Source organism: Candidozyma auris, chromosome 2 (genome assembly GCF_003013715.1).
Source record: "Candidozyma auris chromosome 2, complete sequence".
In the NCBI taxonomy this organism is placed as follows: Eukaryota; Fungi; Ascomycota; class Pichiomycetes; order Serinales; family Metschnikowiaceae; genus Candidozyma; species Candidozyma auris.
The window spans coordinates 1,884,587-1,901,535 of NC_072813.1; the positions used below are offsets into that span (position 1 = coordinate 1,884,587).

Genomic DNA, 16,949 nt, shown 5'->3' on the forward strand with positions numbered 1-16,949 from the left:
ATTGTGCAGCCCTTGGGGATGGCCAAGAAGAGGTGGTTGCAAATGCCTCTGCTCCCATTCTATGTGTTCCACTTGGCTACCACGATAGACCTAATTGTCGTGAGAGATCAGCTCTACACACGATATCTCACGGTGATCCTTATACTAGCAATTGCTGGGTGCATACTTCTGTGTGCTTCTGCGGTGTTGATGTTTACTGGAGGTCAGGAAAAGAACATTGCTAGTGACATTGAAAGCACTGCTACCGCCTGCTCGGACCAGCTTTCGCTCAACAAAGCAGCTAAAGAGAAACAAGAGGTGACGAACAAAGCCTCTCAGAAAACATTGGTCAGAGACGCCTCGGGAAGCACGCTACAGAGCGACAGAGCGAGCCACATAAAGAGAGATTCGAGCTACCTATTCGAAACAAAGAGCAATAGGTACGGAGAGGATCCACGAAGATCGAAAAGTCTAGTTGAGAGCACCTATGGGCCCACACATCGCCCCAAAAGTTATACAATCTTTGTGCCCGAGAAGTCGACCCAGGACCTCAACAAGAGCGCTGAATCTTCCAAGCAGCCCAAACGCTCGAGCATGGTTTCTGAGCCCGAGGTCATGCTAGCAAAAGCGCTGATGGCGTCTCATGCGACTCTCAACGAGTACTGCCAGCTGAACTGGATGAGCCCGGCGCTCAGTCACTTCCCGCTGGTGCCAATGCTTCAGGAAGCCCAATTCTCGAGCCTCGATGTTCACCGCTCAAAGCTGGTGGGCCAGCTCCATGTCTCGAGACAACGGCCTTCACAAAGACGTCTGATTGACGAAGAAAAGGCTTTTTTACAGAACGTCCACGAAAACCTTCTTCCTGCGGTGTTGAAGCAAGGAGTGTCGCCGATTCAGAAATCCAAGTCGAGATTCAGTTTCGACAAGGAGTCGTATCCTGATTCCAAGGACGACGTATCATGTCCTGATAAAATAATGGAGGGTCTCGAGGAAATCCCCATGGCAGCGTCACAGTGGACGAAGAGCAAGGGAGGCCTACGTCAGATCTCGCTAGACGACTGGGAGAAGAATAAGGGCCATTGGCTCCAGCAGAATCTCCCAGTCCACCAACCTCTGCCGCAATCAGACCTTGGCAGTTTTGTGCTGTCTAGCGCTCCTTCTCTCCACACCTACAGAAGGAATTCAGAGGGCAGCGCTCGCCAGCTGGTAGCAGTTTCTGATAGATTGACATTGGCACCTTGCGTGACCCCCATCCCGGCGCCTACCATCGTTCAGTCGACGAACTCATCCCCTATAAAAAAAGTGTTGGGGATCTTCCGCCGCCGTTCTTCGGAGGACATCACTGTCCAGCATTACCAGCATCACCACCTGGGCTCGGTGGCTACCGCCTCTTCCCAGCCCTACTCAGCGGCTTCTGGCAAGTCACTGAATAGAGGTCTGCCCAAGAGAGCCATTCGCTCCTTCCTCAGGCTGCACAAGCCCTCAAGCAGCATTTATACCCCTAATAATCCTCCACCAGTTCCTGCTCCACCGCCTCCGATCCCGATTTTATTCAATATGCCCACAGATCCCCTCTTTCGCCATAGCAGCGGGATCAAGCCGTTTCGCCTCCCCTCTGACGAGTGGGCGAGCGATCACACTCCACTGGACCAGTCGAGAGTAAGCTCTTTGCCAAGTGCAATCATTGGAGAGTACGACAAGGAAAAGTGGAGGAAACTCAAGGAATTGGAGGAGGCCGTGGCCAAGAAAGAGACCACGAGCGAGAAAACGGTTGATGCAGAGAATACAGCACAAAAAACACAATAGATATTTAATTTGGTAATTATACCCTCCCTGCAAATGTGAACAGCGTCGTTTACACAATCACATTTGAATCGTTATGGCATGAACAACTAGTGGCGCCGTTCGAACTGATTGTCACTTGCGCCTAATCTTAGCATTGATGAAAGTTGCATTTTCTTGAGTTGTAGCCGTGTTGTTGTAGTGTATTGTTGCAGTTGTCCACGTAGTTTTGTTGACTTGCATGATTGAAATTGAGCATGAGTTTTCAATCAAAATCGTGCTTTATAGGTCCTTCTGGTCAAGTGATAAGACTCAATGACTATTTTCTAAGAATGAACACCTGAAGTCTGCCTTTAGTATTGCTTTTCGACTCGGTGGAAGCCAAGTGACTTGAAGAGTGGGGCTTTTGACAATAAGCTTTGAGCTTAACCTTGTAACCCAGGAGATAAATTCTCAAACAAAAATTCACGAATCAAACAGTTCAAAGGTAAAATGTTTCATCTGATAGTTTTGCTCCTGACGATGAAACCTGAGTTGTAGTTTTAGCTTAAGAGATTCCCATAGGATGAGCTTCCGAGCTAAAACAGGAGATATTTACAAAGTTGTTCTTCCAAAAAAATGTACAATAAATCTACACTGATATATTTAGACAAATTAATTACAACTTTATGTGGTTTGTAAAGGTGAACTGGGTATCTATAAGCACACTTAAGGTTTAAGAATTTTGCAGCCATTTTCGCAGCCTACTCCAGCAGCCCCAGCCAGACAGAGAGACCAAAGAAACATCGTGCAGAGAAAGCAAAGTTTTAGAAACTATTATGACATAATGTACTTTTAAAATAGCTGAGCATTGCTCCTTCATCTTTTTTTTTTTCTTGTTTAATTCTTCGAAGTTGTATCTAGAGAGGAGGAGGTGGTGATTCTGGTGTACGGAGGCAATACCAGATGAGCATCTCAAAGCTGAGAACAGAAGAAACAACTTCACCCTTTCTCCACAAATGGACGGCGACGATCTTTTTGGGGTTTTCTCGGAAACTCCAGCGCAGTTGCCAGTGAAGAAAAGTCATGGAGATCATCAAAAAAATCAGAAAAGTGAGCAAAACAACCTCGACAGGAAAAGACCAGCTCCTGCTGATGAGAAAGAGAACAAGAAACAGGCAAAACAGGACGACACGGCCAATGGAGAGAAAAAGAAGTCGAATCCTGTTGTCAAGGATGCCGTGGAAATTGAAGCATCCAGAGAAGTTGCGGCCTCTGCCGGTCTTCTTCCGTCTGATCAAAAGGAGGAAGATGCGAGAAAGTTGAAATTGAAGCATCAGGTCAGACACCAAGTGGCCATTCCACCAGACTACCCTTACGTTCCCATTGGAGAGCACGTGAGAACGAAAGAGGCAAGAACCTACCCTTTTACCTTGGACCCTTTCCAGGATACGGCTATCTCGTGTATCGACAGAAACGAGTCTGTTCTTGTATCTGCGCATACCTCTGCTGGTAAGACAGTGGTGGCTGAGTATGCGATTGCTCAGTCCTTGAGGGATAAGCAGCGTGTCATCTATACGTCTCCAATCAAGGCTTTGAGTAACCAGAAGTATAGAGAGCTCTTGGCTGAGTTTGGCGATGTGGGTCTCATGACTGGTGATGTTACAATCAACCCGGACGCAGGATGTCTTGTTATGACGACAGAAATTTTGCGTAGTATGTTGTACAGAGGCTCGGAGGTGATGAGAGAAGTTGCTTGGGTCATTTTCGACGAGGTGCACTACATGAGAGACAAAAACAGAGGTGTTGTGTGGGAAGAGACGATCATCTTGCTTCCTGACAAGGTGCACCATGTTTTTCTTTCGGCAACCATTCCAAACGCCATGGAGTTTGCTGAGTGGATCGTGAAAACGCACAACCAACCATGTCACGTTGTCTACACTGACTTCCGTCCAACTCCTTTGCAGCATTACTTATTTCCAGCGGCTGGTGATGGAATTCATCTTGTTGTCGACGAGAAAGGTACCTTCAGGGAGGAAAATTTCCAAAAAGCTATGTCTTCAATCTCAAACAACATGGGCGACGATCCCTCATCAGCCGAGGCAACAAGAAGTAAAAAGAAGGGAGAGACATATAAGGGAGGTGTGAAGGACGGAAAGAGTGACATTTACAAGATTGTCAAAATGATCTACATGAAAAGATACAATCCAGTGATTGTATTCTCTTTCTCAAAGCGTGATTGTGAGTCTTTGGCTCTCAAAATGTCCAAATTGGACTTTAATACAGATGAGGAGCGTCAAGCATTGACGAAAGTGTTTGAAAACGCTATTGATGTTTTGCTAGAGTCAGATAGAGAGTTGCCTCAGATCAAGAATATTCTCCCGCTTCTAAGAAGAGGTATTGGTATTCATCACTCGGGTTTGTTGCCAATCTTGAAAGAGGTAATCGAGCTTTTGTTCCAGGAAGGTTTGCTCAAGGTACTTTTCGCCACAGAAACGTTCTCCATCGGTCTTAATATGCCTGCTAAGACTGTGGTTTTCACATCTGTCAGAAAGTGGGACGGTCAAGGGTTCCGTTGGGTGTCTGGAGGTGAGTATATTCAGATGTCCGGTAGAGCTGGTCGTCGTGGTCTAGATGATAGAGGTATCGTGATCATGATGATTGATGAAAAAATGGAACCTCAAGTGGCCAAAGGTATGGTCAAGGGCCAAGCTGACAGATTAGATTCTGCATTCCACCTAGGATACAATATGATCTTGAATTTAATGCGGGTTGAAGGCATTTCTCCGCAATTCATGTTGCTGAACTCCTTCTACCAGTTCCAAAATGCTGCGTCTGTTCCCAAGCTCGAGCAGCACCTTCAACAGTTGACTATTGAGTACAATAATGTGACTGTGGATGACGAATATCATGTCAAGGAATACTATGATCTCAAGAAACAACTTGAAGGATACCAGGAGAGCGTTCGTCAAGTTGTTACCCACCCAGGTCACATTCTTCCATTTTTGCAAGCTGGCAGAGTTATAAAAGTGAAGATTGGCGAGCATGACTACGGCTGGGGAATGGTTGCATCGTTCTCGAAAAGATCAAACAAAAGAGATTCATCTCAAACGTACACGGATCATGAGCTGTATTTGGTGAGCGTATTTGTTTGCACCATGTTCGCAGATGCTCCTGTCAACTTGATTAAACCGTTCAACCCGGATTTTCCTGAGGGTATTCGTCCTTCGAAGGAGGGTGAAAAACTGAGAGCAGAATATGTCCCCATCACATTGGACTCCATTCAGGCAATCTCGAGCGTTCGTTTGAAGGTGCCAGACGATTTCAAGAGCTCCACTGCCAAGAGAAACTTGGTGCGGACATTGAGAGACTTGCCCAAGAAGTTGCCCGACGGTATCCCTCTAATGGATCCTGTTGAGAGCATGAAGATCGAGGAGCCTGAGTTCAAGACGTTGTTGCGTAAGATTGACGTCTTAGAAAGTAAATTGGCTACTAATCCATTACATGAATCCGACAGAATCAAGGATTTGTACGCCCAGTACAGCCACAAGGTCGACATTGAGAAGCAAATCTCTCAAACAAAGGAGAAGATATTACAAGCGCAAGCGGTGATTCAGCTCGACGATTTGAAACGCCGAAAGAGAGTCTTGAGGAAGCTTGGATTCACTACCCCAGATGAGATCATCGAGCTCAAGGGAAGAGTTGCTTGCGAGATTTCGACGGGTGACGAGCTTCTATTGACAGAGCTCATATTCAATGGTACGTTCAATGATTTGAGTCCAGAACAGTGTGCGGCGCTTTTGTCGTGCTTCGTGTTCCAGGAACGAGCCAAGGAAGTGCCTAGATTGAAACCTGAATTGGCAGAGCCCTTGAAAGCCATGCAAGACATGGCAACAAAGATTGCCAAGGTGTTCAGAGAAAGCAAGATAGAAATTACCGAGAAGGAGTACGTTGAGCTGTTCCGCCCTGAGCTCATGGAAGTGACATATGCATGGTGCAAAGGCGCCAAGTTTGCACAGATTTGTAAGATGACCGATGTGTACGAAGGGTCGTTGATTAGAACGTTCAAGAGATTGGAAGAGATGATTAGACAGATGATTCAGGCGGCCAAGACGATAGGTAACATTGAGTTGGAAGATAAGATGGAAAAGGCCACGGAGATGGTGCACAGAGACATTGTTTCCGCTGCGTCGTTGTACTTGTAATATAGATAATTATGATTCATAGAGAAAGTGTCCTGTTGTAGAGGCTGCGCAAAAGCAATATAAGATGAAAATGTAGGTAATTTCATAAGTTGTGGAAGCAAGCCTACTATGTACTCACGTCAAAATGGCTGCGAAAAAAATAAACCACCAACGTAGATTGCCCATTCACTAGGATTTGAGCTCTTTTGAGAGCTCACCTACTCAAGACAGACGCTGCTCGTCATTTTCTTCAAAATGGACATGTAATTCCTGTCAAACTCAATGTGATTCACCGTAAGCGGTCGGCAAAACATATAAAGAGAGCACCTGAAACGACCATTAAGAGGCCCCGCCAGAGTCTCACCCATATTACGTTTCAGGTAATCATATTAGATGACTATCCTGTTAAGGAAAATTCACCTAATCCTCCCCAATCACCTCCGAATTTTGAGCACTTGTCGCTTTTTGAAGCTCTCACATTACTTCACGGCATCGCATGTAAATGGCTGCGAATCAGTCCAATCCCAGTGACTGCACTAGTGGCAAAGTACCAGCGATGAACAACCTTTGAAGTAAAACAAGTAAAATTTGAAGTCATACATAGATTGCCTTCGTAACTCTCAATAACTTAGATTTACACAATGTTCTTTTTTTTTATTTTTTTTGTTTTTATAGCCCCACGAATATTCGCATGTATATGTCTACCCCAGATCAGGTACTATATAGGTAGGTGCGAAAGGAGGATAAGTATCCCTGATCAGTACTACTTTTTAAAAGAAACAGCGAACGAAAAACAGCACACCCTGAGGCGTAAAGAGCCACTTATACATCTTCAATTGTCACTTGAATTGTTGTTCACAATTCAATCCTCAAGTACAACTCAATCTCGTTCGGATGAGCTCCAACACGGTAGAGCTCTTGTACGCTAAGAGCAAGGCGTACCTCCACCCTTCAACGTCCAACAAGGACAATGTGGCTGGGTTTTTGACGCTCTCAAGGCCCAACGGGCCCTCTACAAATAAGGACATTTTGCTCAGTTACACGCCAGAAAACATGCTTTCTGCAGAGGAGTTGAAGCTCTACAATGAGGTGGACATGGCCGAGTGCTTGGTCGACAGCATGGGCAAATTGCTGCTTGAAGCGGGACCATCGGGTTTGAAGAAGAAGCCTGGTGATAAACCCAGCGTGAGGAGACCCTCGTCTAGCTCTGGCTCCGGCTACTGCTTCTCATTGCCCTTGCTGCTTGTGTACCTGATCCACGTCAGAAACCCGTCATTGGGCTGGTGGTACGGGTCCATTGTGCTTCACTCGAAAACAGGGGAGAAGATGCCCGTGGTTTTTTTCCATGATGATGAGTCTCCTCTGACCATTCAACGCCAAAAGCTTCTCAACAAGCTGTTTGACCCTTTTGGCGAGGATGGCCAAATGTACTGGGGCGGGCAGGACTTTATTCTGACTCTCAGAAGGTATATCAGTGTTGAAAAGCTGACGGTGGAGCCTTCAGTGTATTTGGTGGATCCTCTGAGTGTAGACTTGGCCAACTTTGCCCCTCTCAAGGACCAGAGCAGCAAAATGGAACCTGCTGCTGAGTTCAAGTTGCCCAACGTCAACAAGCTATTGGCGACGGCTAAATGGAGAGTTTTGGAGACTGTGGCTTCTTTTGGGCAGAAGACGAAGAACCAGGTGGCTGAAATCGTGGATGAGCATGTCCCTGAGGTGGTGGTGAGGCTGGTATTGAGCAAACCTGAAGTGAAGAAGATTAGCAACGATTTCGACAGCGCCAGAGTGTACTTAGCCAAATGGGCAGCGCAAGTGAAAGAAGAAGCGGAGCAGTCCCAGCGTAAGTTCATGCTCGAGGATACCGTCTACGATAGAATCAACAAGGAGCTTCGAACGGGGCTGGAGATTTTGACTCCCGAGGAAGTTAGCAATGCTTCGCGTAGGAAGCCAATCAGCAAAGTCGAGTGGGATGGTTTTTTCGACCACAACGGCCGTCTCATTTTGACCGTTGACGAAGTGAAGTTCAGGATCTTCCACGGTGGTTTGGAGGAGGATGTCAGACCGGAGGCCTGGTTGTTCTTGCTTGGAGTATACCCTTGGGATTCTTCTTCAGAGGAGCGCAAGACCCTTCGAGAGAGCCTTGAAAGCGGGTATCATGACTACAAAAAGCGCTGGGTTGAGGATGAAGACAAGCGGCAAGATCCCTTTTGGAAAGACCAGAAGTGTCGTATCGAGAAAGATATTCATAGGTGTGATCGCCACTTGGAACTCTTTCAAAGCAAAAAAACCTCTCCTCCAAACTTATCTGAGGAGATCGCGGGAGCCTTTGAGGCGCCGGATGCTGAAAGCTCTCGTAATGATAGAGAATCTCTGCCAGAGACACCTGATGAAGACGAAGAGGAGAGCGAGTGGGACCTTGCTAATATTCAAAACCCTCATTTGTTTGCTATGCGTGAGATTCTTTTGACTTTCAATGAGTACAATGTCAACTTGGGCTACGTTCAAGGGATGACAGACTTACTTTCGCCCATATATGTGATTCTCCAGGATGAGGTGTTGTCGTTCTGGGCATTTACTGGTTTCATGGAGAGAATGGAGAGAAATTTTGTCAGAGATCAGAGTGGCATGAAGCGCCAGATGGATGTACTCAATGGGCTTTTGCAGTTCATGCTTCCTGACCTCTTTAAGCATTTAGAGAAATGTGAGTCGACAGACTTATTCTTCTTTTTCCGCATGCTTCTTGTCTGGTACAAGCGGGAGTTTGAGTGGAATGATGTGTTGACCTTGTGGGAAGTTCTCTTCACCGACTACTACAGCAGTCAGTTCCACTTGTTCTTCGCATTGTCAGTGCTTTCCGACAACAAACGAATCATCATGCAGAACTTGAAACGGTTTGACGAAGTTTTGAAGTACATGAATGACCTCTCGGGTAAGATGAATCTCAATGATCTATTAATTCGTGCCGAGTTATTATTCCTTCGCTTCAAGCGGATGATAGCTCTTATTGATAGAGAAAACCAGCAACTGAACGTCAGTGGAGAGCTCTATGAGGTGCGAGTAAACCCTGATCTACGTGAATTGCTTAGTCGTGATCTCGTGATCCAAAAGGAAAGTGAAAGACCTGAGGGTGTGGGCGGCGGGTAATGGCTGCGAAAAACAGACCATGGTAGTACTGCTTTTGCCCCGCTGACGAGATTTCACCTAAGCGAGCACGTGTGTGGTGACCTGTATACTTTGAGATGGGTCTGTGTGACAATCTTTTCTATGCATTCTCATACATTATCCACATTTTGAACTTTAATTCTCTCTAACAACAACTACATGGGAAGTTTGCTGAAAAGCAGAAACTACAGAGGTTACAGCTCTACGGATGAGGAGGACATAATACACGAGGCAGAACCTTGGGAGATCCCAAATCGTACCAAAAAGTGGCTCATCACTTTAGGTACTCTTGTCGCCGTCTGTCTTTTATATATGTTTTGTTTCTTATTGCCCAAAATGTTTATTCCTGAGACCAAAGAGTTGGTTGGAATTCACAAAGCAGAGCCATTGGATGTCATCTTGACACCTGTGCTGCTGGAAAAGGCAAATCTGTGGGGACTTACTACGCTAGAGTATGATGATTTCAGCGATGACGATGACGAAGAAGATGAGCATGACTTGCGAGTTTCTTCCGATGAGGAAGTTAATATCGAGAGCAATAGCATGAAGAAGCTGAAAGAGCGGCTCATTCTAGTTGGTGATGTTCATGGCCAATACAGAGAATTGAAGAAGTTGTTAAGAAAGGTCAAGTACAAGAAAGAACGTGACCAACTTCTAGTGTTGGGTGATTTTATTACCAAAGGTCCGCACTCATTTAAAGTTCTTGACTTTCTTATTGACAACGATATCGCGTGTATCATGGGTAATCACGAGTACTATGTTTTACAGAACTACGCAACATATCATGGTCTTCCGCAACCATCCTTCGTGAATGGAACGGCTCCTAGCTTCCGCACAACTGGTAAGTTCAACAGCGACCCTGAGTTCCTTCTCGCTAAGAAACTAAAACCAAAGCATGTGGAGTATATCAACAACTGTCCAGTGATGAAGGAACTTGGTCAGGTTCCCTTGCACTCAAAGAAAACCAAGGGCAAATATGGTCATACTGAAGGAGTGGCTGTGCACGCAGGTCTCAGGATGGAGTTTCTTAAGGACTTGAATGCACAGGATCCTGAGGACTGTCTTGAGATGAGGTCCTACATTGGTCCCTACTACAACGAGACCACTGATGATCCCAGCGACAAAGGCGCAGTTTCGTGGTCGAAGATCTGGAACCAGAAGCAGAAAGCCGGCAAGCTTGACCGCTCTCTTGTTGTGTACTACGGCCACGACGCTGGTAGAGGACTCAAATTGAAGAAGTTCACTAAGGGCCTCGATTCTGGGTGTACCAAGGGCGGCAAGTTGAGTGCGTTGGTAATGTGGCAGGAGAAATTGAAGGGCTCAGACAAAGTGATGTATAAGGAGACTCTTGTGCAGCAGAAATGCTGATACGCTAGCATGACATGATCTTATGAAGTAGAGTTTGATTTCGGATAATTTTGGCGCAATACACGTTCATCTAGAATTGAGACAGGTGTAGAGACGTTGGCTGTTTGACTTCAGGGTAAAGCTTCAACTAAGCTCTCACAAGCATCGGAAAGCCTGATTTCTAAGCTTATTGCCTTTGATGTCCAGGATACACACCAGTGATTTGTTCACTGCATTTCTTTTCGAAGACTGCTAAACTGCTTGCTCTATGGCTGCAAAAATGTCGTACGTAGGCAACTCCGCTTGTTTATCACTTGCGCTTTCTCCAAACACAGTAAGTTTTTGGGAATGTAAACACTACCATTCGGATTCTGGAATCTCAAAGATGCCGATGATGCTCCTAAAATGTGAATAGCAGCTACACTTGGCAAGTTGCTTCGACTCTTGCTGAGGTAAGCGCGACATTGTCGCTCTCGTCCCATGGAGCAACAACAGGTATAAACAGTAACTTCAATAGATCATATAAAAGCTAAAATTGACCATTACGTAACGGCGAAATCAATGTCTTGATGCATAAAGAGCTCAAAGATCTTTTTTTCTCCCGTTGAGTTTTATAACACTACACGAGAGGCAGTGGCTCTCACCGCTGGTACTTTTGGTAACCGCACGCACGCAACACCATCAAAACATCACCACCTCCAAAACCTAAACACCCATATCCTCACTACTCACCTCACACCCAGACACCCTTTTTGCAGCCATTCCTAACTTGGCACTTGATCCAACCATGTCGGAACGCTTATTGCTCCATGACGACGAAGGAAGGCCCATGGCCTTCTACATCAGTCCACTGGACCCAAACAGAGAAAAGTATCACAAGATCATCACCGACAACGGAGGATACATTGAGCCCAGCGAGACCATTGCCCTCAAAACCGGGTACATCCAACTTCTGTCGTATCCTGTTCCCAACAGAGAGACGTTTCTGTTTCAATTCATTGACGACTATGTGACAAGGGGCCAGACAGTGTATTTGGAGGCGTACAAGTATCCTCCTGGCAAGAGACGCCATGATGAGGCTTTGGATGAACAAGACGTGGAAACAGCCAAGGCCATGGCACAGGCGATGAGCAAGAAGGCTAAGGGCCCGCCAAAGTCTACGACAAAGTTTACTGCTGCAGCTGACAATTACATCTTGGAGCAGGTGCGGTTGAAGCCTCGCTACAGAACGTCGCACAAGTTCTTTGAACAATTGGCCAAGCACGATTTGCTTAGGGGACACACGGGCAATTCTGTCCGGTCGAGATACCGTGCTCATTTGGAACACAAGTTGCTGTACGTGTACAAGACAGACGAAAACGACAACTTGCTCTATGACGACAAAGGAAAGCCGATAGTTTTGGAGGTGAGCGAGGCCAAGACGATGAAAAACAGGTTCACGGCTGACGACGACTACAACTTATGTGTAAGCATTATCAACCACGTGTTGAACACCCAGGACCACGATACTCTTCATACGGCCGACGACAAGACTAGGCTTCCTGAAGATCAGCTCAACGAGGCGAATTTTTCAGTGTCGATTTCGTTTTTTGACGAGTTTGCTCGCACGAACACAAATCACTCGTCTCTGAGTTGGAGGGATAGGTACAGGAAGTTTGCCAGAGTCTACGGCCTCCAGAGGTACAGAGACGATTACCAAAGAGCGATTGAGGCAGGAGAAAAGCCTCAGCCAATGAAGAATTTGACCTCAAGGGAGTCCAAGAGCGAGAAGAAAGCGCAACTCTCGGCAAAGAAGCTACGTGCTCAGGCGTATGCTCCGCCAAGAATGGACATTCACGACCAGGCGCTCTTGGCGAGCGAGTTGGGCCACCACCAGCACCATCTCTCACACCAGCTTGATTCTGCAGGCGTGGCTGCTGTTGCAAATTTGGCTGTCGGCCAGAGAGCTTTGGACGAGGAAATCGGAGGAAAAAATACCAATGACAATATCGATGATGCTCTTCATAACGTTGGAGTAGACTCGGACCGTGTTCAGATCGACGACCAGCTCACTGATGTGCGTGCTTTAGGTATTCACGACTTTGACGGGCTTGAGTTAAAGGTGGATGCTGACTCCCAAGACCCGTGGGCTCGCTACATGGTCTACTTGCCTCGTGACGTACATTCCAAGGCCTTGTTCACTGACAAGTTTCTTTCTGAGCCCCACGCTATCGATGACGCTAGAAGCTTGTTGACCAAGTTGGGGGAGGATGCCTTCGGCGTGCTCTTCGACGAGTTTGAAAAATTGGGTTTCACAAGGGCGTTTGTCGGACACATTCTCAAGGTCACCAGCAGCAGTGTGCGCTACATCAACGACTACTTACTTTTGCTCCGTGACGCCCTCAATAATGGAGACATGGATATGAGCAGTGTTTTGTTCCCGCGTGGCCACAACGGCTTGTGGACCCCTGAAAGCGATCTTTGGTTGAAAGAGGGCCACATGGAGCGGTTGATGTTCCACGATGGGGACAGCATCGAGCTTCGTCGCCAATTCCTCGGCCTTTAATCAGGTCAGGCTAATGACCTGCTAATTTTTGTAAACTAGCAACCCTACTTGTTTGTAGTATAACAAATAAATGTCTGTAAAAGTGGCCAGCGGTTGAATCCACTGATCATTGGCAATCAAGCATTCCCGCCAAACACCACTCATCTGGGTCTGGCTGAAGTGCAAATGTTGATCACGTCAAATTCAATTGTGTAATATCAAGCTCCCTGGCACTCTAAAAAAAAACCGCTCGTATCCCTATTTACCACAGCCAACGCTACTTTTTAATATTCACACTTTAACAAACTTATCAAGCGGCACATCATCCATCTTCCATGAGCTGTGCACTCTGCTTAAGCTGAGTAATAAAGAAATAGGTGAACACTCCCATAGCGACTGGAGAAGCTGATTTGACCTGTCTCATTGTTTTGTTTGATGGATTCTCATCCTCAGTTGTGTCAGATAGACCCACTAGCTCACCTCGTGTTTAAATTACGTTTCAGGTTGAGGTTTCACAAATATCAACGGAGAAAATTGATATATTCTATTAAATCATGATGGAGATTACCGATTAAGAAACTAATACAGTTCGAATCACTCGTTCAGATATTGACACCCAGTAAGCTCATGACATATCTGTCCGACCCTACACCATTGAGTTACCATTGTATATTTGTCATAACATGTTCTCATTCAAATGCTTGGAGCAAAGCTTAACTTTAATGGGAATTGTCCAGTTTAACGATATTTGAGCATACTGGGCAGTGAGAACGTCTATAATGGACTTTTAATTCTACGATCGTCAAAAGAATAACAGTCTTCTTTAGGAGGTAGAAAGAGCCTGAGATTAAAATGTGATAACAATTTACAACAATATTTTTTATGGCTTTGACTTGCTAAATTGCGTACAGTGAAACATAAAATGGCTGCAAATGGAGGTGGTGGATGATTGATCACGTTAGTGGCACGTGATATCCGAGGGTGCACGAAAGGCAGCCGAGCGATTGACTCCTTCGTGGTAGGCTTGGTAGGCGAGTCGCGCGTCCAATTAGGAAATGGTAAACACTAGACTACAGGTAGGCTGAAAAAGCAAAGTAAACACAATAAAGGTATTTAAAAAGATCTCATAGTGAATGTTTTAGGAAGAAGCAAAACACTCGACAAATGAAGGTAAGAACGAGGGTATTCAGTTTTGCGCAGCAAGACTAATTGTCTTTGTGGCGCAACCTGCTCAAACATACAGCGATCTATGAGCCAATTTAGGAAGAGTAGACACCCCAGTATTGCTCGGCGTTGTATGGGCCAGGCTGCTTCCACATGTCGTTGTAGGCATTGAAGAAAGTAGCGTCAGAACCGCACTTGGCAGAGATAGAGTCAAGAGCAGCCTTCTGGTTTTCCTTTGATGGAACAGCAACATTGTTGGAGTCACCCTTCGTTGGCCAGCCAGTCTCAGTGATGAAAACCTTCTTGGAGTCACCACAAGCGTTAGAGACTCTCTGGAGCTGCAACAAGGCCCAGTCGCCGGCCTCCTTGGCGGAAACGTAACCGTCAAAGAAAGCGTGGGCGTTGACAGCCATGTAGTCGGAGTGCTTACACAAGTCAGGGTTGTTGATGACAGCAATGAAGGTGTCGACAGAGACAACAGGACCGTTGTAGCCCTGGGCCTTCAAAGCAGATCTACCAGACTCAATGTACTTACCAATCTGGTCAGGGGTAGCGGAGCCAGCGTTGACCAACTCGTTACCGATGGAGACGGTGTGGACAACGTCCCAGCCACCGTGGTTCTTGACAGCCTTGGCCAAGGTCTCAACACCGCTCTCGATGTTGTCAACGTCAAAGATACCGGCGAAAATCTTCTGGCCAGAAGACAAGCCAGAGAGGGTAGCCTCGACCTGGTTACAGTCGACACCGTAAAGTCTGATCACCTCGTAACCAGACAACTTGGACACCTCAGACTTGATCTGAGAGGCAGACTTGCATCCACCATCGTCGGAGTAAGGAGAGTATGTGATACCCTTAGCAGGGCCGGAGAAGGAGCCCGAGGAGGAAGGAACGGACACAGAGTCGGAAGAGCTCGAAGCAGGGCTGGAGCCAGAACCAGAGCTGGAGGAAGAAGAAGCAACTGGAGATGGCTTGGTAGCGAGGGTGGTGCCCACGGCAGCGGCAGCGTTAGCCTCAGCATCTTGGGTAGGTTGAGCAGCAGGAGCAGCACCGGCGGTGGCGGTGACAACTACGGTGTTCCAGTTGGTGACCACCACAGCTTTCTTGTCGTGCTGGTGGTGCTGGTGCTGGACAGGCTGGGCCAAAGCAGTGGCAGCAAGGGCGGCGGAAACGAAGCTCTTGAACAACATTTTGTTAATGAGTGGCTAGGGTGAGGTTTTTTTCTAGGGAAGGAATGGAAGGAGTGACTATAGAATTGAACCTTACTGAAGAAAGAGAAAAAAGAGAAAAAGAAGCCGGTGTGAGGGCGCCTGCGGGAATTTATATAGGGGCGAGCGAAAACAGGCCCAGTATTTTGGTTAAAATTTTTGTTTCCCATTGACCGCACGCGGCATTCCTGCACCGGTTGCGAGCACCCACAGGCGCCAATGCGTCGACTGGCCCAGTTCCGAGGGTGCCCAGACCTCGAGGAAAGAGGCAGGCAGGAGACACTAGAGAAAGGGACTAAAGAGGAAGAGGAAGGTGAAAGAAATTGTCCCCCCCCCAGCAAAGGACGCCACTGGGATCTGGCCCTGCACGACCATTCAACCTTACTGTTCTAGTCAATTGATTTCCCCTTTCCCAGCATTCAGCAATGTTAGACCGTGGCTACTTAGTATACCTAACTAAACATGGGCAGATCCTCAACAAAGGAAGCAGGGGCAGACCTTCACTATAGGAAACAGGGCTGATACACCTGCCACGAATTTGATCCTGCCACGAATTGAATCCTGCCACGAACTTAATCCTGACACGAAATTCTGAAACACTCGGAAAAGCAACAAGCAGGCACTGGGCACCACTGTGCAGAGGGAGCCTGAGGGTGTTTGAGAGTGCCTGTGGTGAAAAGGTGAGCAGGGTGGTGCCTGCAAGAGGGTGAGTGCGGGTGCAAAAGGGGGACTACGGGGGACTCGGAAGGGGAGTTGGTGGATGGAGTGAATTTTTCATTGGACGGAATTGATTGGTCAATTTGAGGATGTGATTGGAAGAAGCTAGACTAGAAGGACATTGCTGGTGGGTTGTTTATCAGGATTGTGGGTATGGGGGTTTTAGTTCTACTACAGTGAGCGTTTTGTGGAATGGGTGCAACTTTTCGTGGGCCCCTATAATACAATCCAGAGAGATTCCAATTTTGCCCCAGATGACACCGTCAAATTGGGACTCCCACTTGGATCTCGAAGGGAGATTGTGAAAATGGAGAAAATACTCTTAACGCAAGCCATTGGAGGTTTATGTCCGCAACGTAGGGGGCTGCGAAATAGCCTCAGCCAGTGTAATGGCTATTCGTTTATATTTTTTTTTTCTAGTTGAATACCCTGGTAGTCTACAAAATTATGTTGGCGTATTCAACTCTTGGATTCTTTCCATGATTGTATTTCATTTTATTGATGAAAACGAAGAGCATTGTAGTGATTACTCGTGTTTCCTGGACTTCAGTGGTGGCTCGCATTTCGCAGCCATTGGACTCACACCACACAATTGACCCTCATTCGGGCCCACACTCTGGTAAGCAAACAGAAACAGGAACAGACAAAATAATATCAAAACCATCAAACGAAGTCAATGGAAAAAAAAAATGGCCAAATCTTGTTGCCCCGTTTTCATCCTCGGGTGTGTTTGGACACTCTCTGCCCGCGGGTAATTACACAACCCTTCTGGGGCCACTTCATTTTTGAGGAATGCAAAACATCCACCAAAAAGCCCACACGGCCAGGCTAAGGGAATTTGACGTCACAGCGAGGCTTGGGATGGACAAGTGAGGTTTTAAAGAATTGGCGATGATCTTCTGACCT

The 16,949-nt window shown here is 46.6% G+C and overlaps 6 protein-coding genes across 6 annotated transcripts; 5 read left to right on the top strand and 1 right to left on the bottom strand. All coding sequences in view use genetic code 12, as the record gives it.

The window, feature by feature from the left end:
* Positions 1 to 18: 18 nt before the first annotated feature.
* On the top strand, positions 19 to 1,785 carry CJI96_0002325 (uncharacterized protein; the record flags this gene model as incomplete). The annotated part of the gene is made up of 1 exon (XM_029035840.2): positions 19 to 1,785. The coding sequence occupies one exon, from the start codon at positions 19 to 21 to the stop codon at positions 1,783 to 1,785; it is 1,767 nt and encodes a 588-aa protein (XP_028891082.2).
* A 974-nt stretch (positions 1,786 to 2,759) lies between these two features.
* Positions 2,760 to 5,945, top strand: CJI96_0002326 (ATP-dependent RNA helicase MTR4; the record flags this gene model as incomplete). The annotated part of the gene is made up of 1 exon (XM_029035841.2): positions 2,760 to 5,945. One exon carries the CDS (start codon positions 2,760 to 2,762, stop codon positions 5,943 to 5,945), a length of 3,186 nt encoding a protein of 1,061 aa, XP_028891083.2.
* An 873-nt stretch (positions 5,946 to 6,818) lies between these two features.
* Positions 6,819 to 9,068, top strand: GYP7 (GTPase-activating protein GYP7; the record flags this gene model as incomplete). Its single annotated transcript, XM_029035842.2, has 1 exon — positions 6,819 to 9,068. The coding sequence occupies one exon, from the start codon at positions 6,819 to 6,821 to the stop codon at positions 9,066 to 9,068; it is 2,250 nt and encodes a 749-aa protein (XP_028891084.2).
* A 177-nt stretch (positions 9,069 to 9,245) lies between these two features.
* On the top strand, positions 9,246 to 10,454 carry CJI96_0002328 (putative serine/threonine-protein phosphatase; the record flags this gene model as incomplete). The annotated part of the gene is made up of 1 exon (XM_029035843.2): positions 9,246 to 10,454. One exon carries the CDS (start codon positions 9,246 to 9,248, stop codon positions 10,452 to 10,454), a length of 1,209 nt encoding a protein of 402 aa, XP_028891085.2.
* Positions 10,455 to 11,220: 766 nt separating this feature from the next.
* On the top strand, positions 11,221 to 12,978 carry RAP1 (DNA-binding transcription factor RAP1; the record flags this gene model as incomplete). Its single annotated transcript, XM_029035844.2, has 1 exon — positions 11,221 to 12,978. One exon carries the CDS (start codon positions 11,221 to 11,223, stop codon positions 12,976 to 12,978), a length of 1,758 nt encoding a protein of 585 aa, XP_028891086.2.
* A 1,238-nt stretch (positions 12,979 to 14,216) lies between these two features.
* On the bottom strand, positions 14,217 to 15,308 carry MP65 (putative family 17 glucosidase; the record flags this gene model as incomplete). Its single annotated transcript, XM_029035845.2, has 1 exon — positions 14,217 to 15,308. The coding sequence occupies one exon, from the start codon at positions 15,306 to 15,308 to the stop codon at positions 14,217 to 14,219; it is 1,092 nt and encodes a 363-aa protein (XP_028891087.2).
* Positions 15,309 to 16,949: the final 1,641 nt, after the last annotated feature.